General features: G+C 60.4%; 1 protein-coding gene across 1 annotated transcript; it reads right to left on the reverse strand.

Moving 5' to 3' along the window:
- Positions 1 to 228: 228 nt before the first annotated feature.
- LOC142067236 (sperm-associated antigen 4 protein-like) lies at positions 229 to 7,018 on the reverse strand. The gene is made up of 7 exons (XM_075115702.1): positions 6,912 to 7,018; positions 6,585 to 6,669; positions 3,905 to 5,840; positions 3,220 to 3,332; positions 2,465 to 2,632; positions 2,015 to 2,104; positions 229 to 1,347 (listed from the first exon to the last, which is right to left on the reverse strand). Exons 3-7 carry the CDS (start codon positions 3,930 to 3,932, stop codon positions 1,216 to 1,218), a joined length of 531 nt encoding a protein of 176 aa, XP_074971803.1. The 5' UTR covers positions 3,933 to 5,840; positions 6,585 to 6,669; positions 6,912 to 7,018; the 3' UTR covers positions 229 to 1,215.
- Positions 7,019 to 8,419: the final 1,401 nt, after the last annotated feature.

Consider the following 8,419-nt stretch of genomic DNA (forward strand, 5'->3'; position numbering starts at 1 on the left):
CATTATAATACATATTATTTTAATATAGTAGTATTATAGTATTATATTTCAAAGTATAGATCGGCGACCAATGATTACAATGCTCAGTTAACTGCTTCCTTGTGAGGGGATCGAACCCACCCCCACCCCCCTTCCAATGCTTCAGTCAACGCCCTAGAGGTGACTTCTTTAAGACCTTGCCTTTAGACGATTCCCCACCCATGTTAAATGTGACTTCCAAGACAACTATCTGATCCGAACATGCAAAAATAAATCCATATTCTGATAACCACGCCAAAATTCAGAGACCAGTCAAGACAAGTAGCCAAACTGGGGACTCAAACCCCATTCAGTGGGACTCTAACCCGCTTGGTCAACTTTGGGGACTCGAAGCCCTTTCCAAACCAGGCAGGGGACTCGGACCCCCCCAACAAGAAAACATCCTTGGCAAAGTTCTTCTTCTCTTAATAACTGACCAAAACAACTATTACAAGCACCGGTACTTAAAACCAAATTATAACTACAATTTCCAATTAAACAACCTTTCCCCTCCTGCGCGGGCAGCCCTTTGGCTGGTACGTGAGGCATTCACGCCAGCAAGCGCCTCATTGCTTGACCTCTCGCCGGGCCTCGAACCCAGCGGCGGGACTCGAACCCGGGGCCCTGGCTGGCGCTCCGGGCGCGCCCGTAGCAACGTGCTCGTCCGTCGGCACGCGGCCGCAGCGGGGCGGGGCCAGAGAAGGGGCGCTGCGGTGGTTGGCGGGGGGCCCTGCCTGTCCCCGCCTGGCGGGCGCCATTGGCTGAGAAGCCGGGAAGAGGGTGGGCGGGCGCCTGGGGGAGCTCCTGCAGAGCCCGCGCGGGCCGGCGGGCGGGGCCAGTCGCCCTCTTGTGAACTGAAGCCGGGCCCTTCGGCCTGCCCTGGGCTGGGGCCACTTGCGGAGCCCCCAGGGGCGGCGGGAGGAGCGCTGACAGGCTGGGCCTCCCCTCTCTAGATTCAGTCTTGGGAATGCTTCCTATCTTCCTCGTTTTTAAGAAAAAAATTGCATAGAAGTTGTAACATTTTCCACACGCTCCCGAATTCCCCTCCCGCAGCGTGGAACGTCTTGAGCACCCCACTTTGGAGACAAATCTTCTACAGTTCTACAGCCATCTCAATTGCCACATCTTTTAGATTTATTTGTTCTTCCTCCCCTTCTTCTTCTTTCTTATGTTTGACTTTTTTTTTTCTCTCTGGTTTCACCTGGGGCTTTCCGGTTGCGCCATCTTCCCATGAACCTGCACTCGATAAATGCAGGTGTACGCTGGGTTTCCCCAGTTGCTCTTCACAAGAAGTTTGATAGACGGAAAGGCTCTGGGAAGCGGCGCGTTCTGTGAAGAAGAGTGGGAAAAGGAAACGGGGGTGTTAAGAGCGGCAGTGCAATCACCCCGTCTTTGCATGCCGGCCCGGCTGGGGCTCGGTCTCCCTTCCCTCTGCCCCTTCCCGCTGCTGCTTGCTCTGTGCTGACAGGGAGGCCGGGGAGGCGCTCCTGCGCGTGGGGCACCTGGTGTGCAACCCCGCCGAGCTCCCGCTGCCTGCTGTGCCTGCTCTCCCCCTGGCTGGCGTGAGAGCGCCGCGGGAGAATGGGCGTGCTATGGTGGGAGGAGAGGACACTGTCCAGCCTGCCAGCAGGCCGCAGCATGGAGCGACGGTGCTGCCCGACGCCTCTCGCCACCAGGCCGCCCTGTTTCTCCATGGCACAAAGACGCTGCTTGCATGGAGTGGGCGCACGTGCAGCTGCCTCTGCTGAAGGCACCGGGTGCAGCCAGGGATCTCTCGGGACTCGTGCTCCTACGGGCCTGACCCTGCCCTTGCTACCCTCTTGCTACCACCACTGCGTGCTACTCAGCCCTCCCAAGCCCGCAGGTCTCTCTCTCATGACGGTGGCCTGGGCCCCTCTGCCCAGGGAGAAAAGAAAGCATGCGTGCCCTTCCTCCATGGACTTGTAGGCAAACCTGCTGTGCTCCCTGGCATCTCGTCCCCGTGCGTGGAGCGTACCTTCAGAGGGAAGGTCTGAATAGCCTCTTTTGCCACGTTGTACGTGAACGTCCCAAGGAGAGTTTCCTCTTCTCCGTCCGCATCCACTCCCTCAGGGGCAAAGCACAAGGAGAGCCGCTCAGACTCATCCCGACAGAGAGGCAAGGTACGCGGTGGCTCAGCCCTGTTATCCACCCACCCTCTCCTGGGGCTCGAGCAGCAGCCTAGCACCGGGTATGGTGGAGCTCAGTCTCCGCTTTGAGATTTGGTCAAGAACCCAGAGGTGCTTGGCCAGAACAAACCTTAAGAGGGATGAAACCTCTCGAGCCCCTGAAGCGTCCCGCGAGGGCACTGCAGTGCTCGCGAGAGATCAGGACACAAACCCCAGAAGATGCACAAAAGCAAGCAGGGCCCTGTCCTGGCTTTGCCCCAGGGCCAGATGCCCGCCAGAAGGGCCCAGCAGAGACTTACAAAGACAACGACGTCTCTGGGAGCACTGATGACGGTCCCAGATGGAGACACGTCTTTGGAGATGTGCTGCACAGTGACGGCAGTCAGATGGACTCGTGCTGGCAACCTGATGACCACCTGGCCCTGATGCCCTTGGAAAGGCCAGCAGTTTCCTGGGGAAACATCCGCCTGCAACCAGAACACGACAGCAATGAAGTGTGAGAGAGCACTGGGGCCAACACCACTGCCCATGTAGCTCGAAGCATAGGCGCCAGCATGTCTGTGGGGCCTATTTCAGCTTGAAAATGAGGCGCCTGTGAGGAACTGGACAGAAGTAGGAGGCCCCCTGCCCTGCCTGACAAAGGGGGTCTCAGTATTAGGGAGCAGAGGAGAAGAGTGGTTACGAAAGCATCGTAGTCAGGCCCGCGCAGAAACACGTCCCTGCCCAGCGGCTCTGCAGGGCACCCGCCACCTTCCGCCCACAAAAAGGCACAGTTTAGGGGTGAGTGTGGAACCAGGGTCGCCAGGGAGGAAGGCTTTCACCCAGCTGTGGCAGAGGACTGTGGGCAAGATGCAGCAGTTCACCTCTGTTCACCTCGCCAGGGGAACCACGGATCTCTAGCAAGCCCAGCCCTGTGTGAGAGCTTTGGTGTCCGGAACCTGAGCAGCACGGTGGGCTTGACCAGTACCACTGGCCTGAGGGGAGAGCCCCTGAGGTCAGTCCCCAACTTCTCAGGAAGGAAGGACACCTTCCCTGAAGATTTCTGCTACGATACCTGCAAAATAGTCTCAGGAGGCTTGGCAGCGCGGAAGAACCATAAAACCCTGCAGCCCCAATTCTCTTGGCAGTCGTAGGTCTCGGAAGTTCTCTGCCTGTCAATGGTGGCACCTGTAAGGAAGGGAGAGCAGATGACTGCTAGAGGCCGCAGACTAGAAGGGAGCTGGTGCTCAGGAGTATTTGTGACGCCGCCGTCCAGCTCCACGTCTGTCAGTCCTGTCCTCATCACCACGCTGGGGGCGGGGGGGTGCCCAGCTGCACAGAGCAATGACGGCAGCCCCATCCCTGGTGAGTGCTTCTCTCACAGCACCACGAGGAGAAGGTCTGAGGGCTCTGGGAGCCTGCAGGCGCCCACGAGCATGACAGCAGACCAAAGCTGAGGGCTTGGAGCATGAGCAGCAAAGGACGGCCCAGCCATTCCCTTTGCAAATGCAGCGCAGAGGAGCAGAGCCCCTCCATCAGCACAGGAAGACGTGCGGGGGGCAGCGCCAGGGGCACCTGTGTGGAGGCCGAGGGCTTGACTGGGAGGGAGTCTGAGCGACCCACTCTGCCACAGCCTTGCTCTTGGACCCCGTGAAGGATTTAAGCTGCCCCATTTTGGAGAGCAGCGCCTGGAGCACGGGCTCCTTTGGGGAGTGCTACGGGCAAGCGCAGGGCAAGGACTGGGCTGCTTGTGTCCATACCAGAGCTTTCCAGGGCCCAGTCAGACATCTCGACGTAGGCACCCAAAGCCTTCTTGGACGCTGCCTGGTTCACTTCCTGAGCTTCCTGGGAACGCCAGAAATCAACACAGAAAAGGACCACATCAGCAGGCAGTGCAGCGTGGCTCCTAGTGCCCACAGAGGCAAAGGGTCAGTGTCAGGAAGGCAAGGCAAGCCTTGTCCACAGAGCTGCAAGACTCTCTGCTGCTGGCGTGAGCCGTGAGGACTAGGAAGATTATCTGTGGCCATGGCCATGGCCATGACCCCAAGGTGTGCTGATGTGGGTCCCCACACCACCGTCCACACCCTCTGTGCTCTCCAAGTCAGGAGGGGGAGAGGCTCAGGCCCTGTAAGCCATGGCTGGCACTGTACGTGTGCCTGGGTGCCACCACCGCCTCAGGAGCCTGCTCAGAGGAGCCAGAGGCACCAGCGCACCTAGGAAAGGCTCTCAGGAGTCCTCTGCTGCCTGAAGTGGCCTTGTTACACTGGGGCTGGAGAGGGGCCTGTGCAGTGCAGAAGCTCACCCAGCAAGCTGCTGGGGCAAAGGCTGGGTTGCTGCAGTCAGCAGTCTGACCCCACCAAGAACCCTGAAGAAAATGTTCTCAGGGATTCTGCCCAGCCAAGCCTCCCTCCCCAAAATGCAGGATCACCTTCAAACTGCGGATCTGTGCCCTCAGCCGAGCCACCTCCTCCAGCAGAAAGCGTGTCTTTTGGGTTTCCTCCGCCACCAAAACGGGCAAGTTCCTGCACGACAGGAAAGCCGATCTGGTCAGAGAGCGGCCCATCGCCTCTGGGGAGCGTCTGAGCTCAGCAAGAGGAGAGAGAGACACGTGTGCTTTCCCTGCTTTGCCAGTGCTTCCCTTCCGCACCAGGCTGAGCAAAAGGCAAAGGCAGGAGGGAAGTACGGGAGCCCTGGCTGTTAGGAAAGTGAGTGCAGGTAGCACGAGGTCGGCTGACGCTTCTGCACAGAACCAGTTCCAGCTCAGGAAACCTCTCTTACCACAGCATCTTCAGGTTTGCCGACGACACACGTGTCAGCTCCTGGGAGGGAAAAATGCTCCATTAGAGCATCTGCTACCAGAGTTGCCGCGGCTTCCCAGGAGAGGCTTCCCTAGGAAGGCACAAGCTGCCGCTTCTTTGGGTCAGCCTGCGTGGCAGCAGCACAGCCTGTGATTCCTCCAGCCACTGCCAGCAACGAGTCACTGACCTCTATCCGTCCCTTTGCCTGCGTTGTCCACACCGGCAGCGAGGTCGCGCAGTAAGCACCAGCTGCAATTCACATCACCGAGAGACGGTTATTTTAGCGGAGTTGCTAGCCATCCCTGCAGCTGCGTTGTCGCCTGCCTGGTGCCCTGGGGCTGGGCAGCAGGTGAGCTGAGGAGGTGGGGAACGTGGGGTGCAGAGAGAGGACGCGCCTCTGACCGGGAGCCATCAGCCCAGGCTTGAGGGGACTGCGTAGCCGTGGCCTTCAGGTGTGCTCGGTGCCCCAGAGCTACTCCCCATTTCCCCTCACTGCTTCGGTGAGCACCGAGGCTGGGCTGCATGGGCTAGGAGAGGTACCTCTCCATGGGTCCCCCTGCACGGCCCCTCCCGTCTGGGAATCCCCAGCTCAGGCTTGGAAAGAGCTACGCCCTTCTCTCGCAGACTTGCAGACTAAGCAAGCCGTTTGGCCCAGTGGCCAGAGCAGCAGCACGGCTGGGAGGCTACCAGTCTTACCGGTAGTCCAAACGCCAGTGCCAGTCAAGGACCTCCTCAGGACGCACCCGCACCACGGGCGTTTCACACATACTGGCCCAAAAGGAAAGCTGGCATCCAGCACAGCCAGGCTGTGTTTGCTCATGAAAACTCACCCAGAGCCACTGGGAGCCACAGGAAGAAGACTTTCAGGAACCTCTTGCTCTGCGGGCCCATCTTTTGCCTAGAAGAGAGTCCTTTGGGTGTCAGTACTGCAAGTCTTGGGCAAACCCCCTCACCCGTGGATTTCCCTCCTCAGGCCCTAAAGCCATTGCTTTGCACGCCTGCTACTGACAGAGAGCTGACAGATTGGCGCCCAGCACGAACACGATTTCTGTCCACGCCGTTCAACGCTGCCGGCAGATCTTCCCCAAACGAAGGGCTCCAGGAGCACCTTCCGAAAGGGAATGAAAATCATGCAGGGAAGTAGAGGGGTTGAGCAAATGAGGACTGCTTTTCAGTAGTTCTTCTGGTGTGGACCTTGCTCTCTCTCTTTGGCTGATAGAGCAGGCCTGTTCTCACTTGCAGTCACACAGATTGCTCTTAGGGGTGTTTCTCCGCACAGCTGGGAAGCGCAGGGGCCTTGTCTGGCTTTCCTTCCAGACCTGTGTGGTCTCTTGCCAGAGCTGGGGAAGACCCTTGCCCTGCGGAGGCTTGGCTGTGCTCCTGAGCTTCTGGCTACACGGCGGTTTGTCCTACTACATCTCCGGGAGGGTTCTGGGGCTCCGGCAAACGCCTGGGAGTGGGGCTGCCAAGGGGCTTTGCTCTTGGCTCTCCCCGAGAACGGGCACCGCACAAACTTTGGCGCACGAGCAGGAGCCCCGCGCTGCTGGGTGGGGAACACCCTCTGCTCTCCCCCTTGCTTGGGGGAAGGGACATTCCCCTTCTCCCCCCGTCCCCCACCACAGCAGAAACAGGTAGTACGTACCTGGTAAAGATGCGCGTGCTCAGCAGATGTCTCCACAGGGAGACAAGGGCACCTGCCGGATGCCAAGCCAGGCTGAGGACCGCCCCTGGGCAAAAAAGCAAGAGAAAAGTTAGGCCTGTCTCTTGAGGTCTCTTCTCTAGGATGCCCAGCCACACGTGTTTGAGCTCCCTGCGGGAAGGCGGGCACCCAGTCCTACGCACTCCCTCCCTCCCTGGGGCAGCCTGCACTTCTCCTGCCTCTCGTGACATTTGGCCAGAGCTCTGGCACAGCGCAGCTCTCCAAGTTCACCCCAGGGGACTTCACAGCAAGCAGCAGTGCTGAGCTTACTTGCAATTCCTGTGGCCTTGTTGCGCCACTTGGCAGGCCCTTGCGTGGCAGAGCAGGGAGCTGAGGTAGAAGGGACCATCACCAGCTCCACCTCCACGCATAGGTTCCTGTGGGAGGAAAAAGACAAATGCTCGTTGCCCACCATCCCCACACCACGGGAGCCGAGGCGGGCAGGAGCAGCCTGAGCAGAGGCCCTTGACAGAGGACGGGCTGTCCCAGCAGCAGCGAGAGAGGGCAGCACAGCCGGGCTACTTCCAGGCCCTCGTCCCTCTCCTTTCCCCATCCTTTGCTTTACAGGCCTGCAGTGGGAGAAGAGGAAGCAAGCTGGCTGCAGCAGTCCCCCGCCTCGGGACGCCCACCCGGCAGCACAGCCCTATTCTGAGCCCGTCACTCCCTGCTCCCTGGCACCAACTGCCCCTTCGCAGACACCTCTCGGTGACTGTCTGGGGAGAGGGCACAGGCTGCTGTCCCCCATCGTGGGCCACCCACCTCCTCCCTGGTCACTGGCGTTCTCCCGACCCCTCTCCTCCCCACACAGCTGCCCCACCTCAGCCACGCTGGACCCCGCCTCAGCATCCCAAGGCGGAGCAGCGTCAGGTCCCAGGGGCTTGGCCTCCCTGTGCAGCAACATCTGCCTGTGCAGCAAAATCTCCCTGCGCAGCAGGGCTGGGCTCTGGACCCTGCAGCATGAGGCTACCCCCTCCCCAAAGGCCCCTGCTGCACACTGGATTTTGGCCGGGAGGGAGAGCCAGGCTTTCAGCCAAGACCCATCCCCGCAGGAGGGGGGCTTTGCAAGCCACAGGGCTCCTCTTCAGAAAACCTCTGTCGGCATCCCCATGCTGCTCCACACCCCAGTGACCATGTTAGGCCATGTCCTTGCTACCCCCCCAAACCTGACGCCCCAGGCAGGAGCAGCCCACTTCGTACCCGCTGGCCTGGCAGCAGCTCGGCCCCGCTGCCTCCCCTGCCAGCTCTTGTCTGGCATTAATCCCAACGGAGCCTTTGGAGGCCCCTTGGTGTCTTCCCTGGGGGGCCTTTCTCCTCGCCATCTCTGGGCCAAGGCAGGCTCCCCGCTCAGCTCTTCCCCCTCAGCCCCAGCAAGCGTGGCCTGCCCAGGCAAAACCAGCTCCAGTAGCAGCCACGTGCCTGCCGCCTCTCAGCAGGAGCGCACCTGCCCGGGCAACAGCCACACGCATCTGTGGGCTCCTGCCCCACGTGCCACAGGGCTGTGCGGGTGGCCAGCTCTGAGCTCACAGTGGTGGCTCTGACGTCACACTGGGGCTCCCCAGGGCTGAGCCGGGAGGGGCAGAGCGGCTGCTGCCGTCCCAGGCGCTGGGAGCCCGTGCCTGTGGGCGCGCTGAACCCTGCCACGCTCCCGTGCCAGGCGGCTGCCTGGCCTGGCCTGCCGGGCAGGGTTCCATCTCTCCTGGGCACCCCCGGGAAACCAGAAAGGGTGCTGGAAAGGGGGCTTTGCTCTTGCCCCACGAGACAGCCGCTTCCAGCAGCGG

This window comes from Phalacrocorax aristotelis, chromosome 21, assembly GCF_949628215.1.
Source record: "Phalacrocorax aristotelis chromosome 21, bGulAri2.1, whole genome shotgun sequence".
Lineage (NCBI taxonomy): Eukaryota > Metazoa > Chordata > Aves > Suliformes > Phalacrocoracidae > Phalacrocorax > Phalacrocorax aristotelis.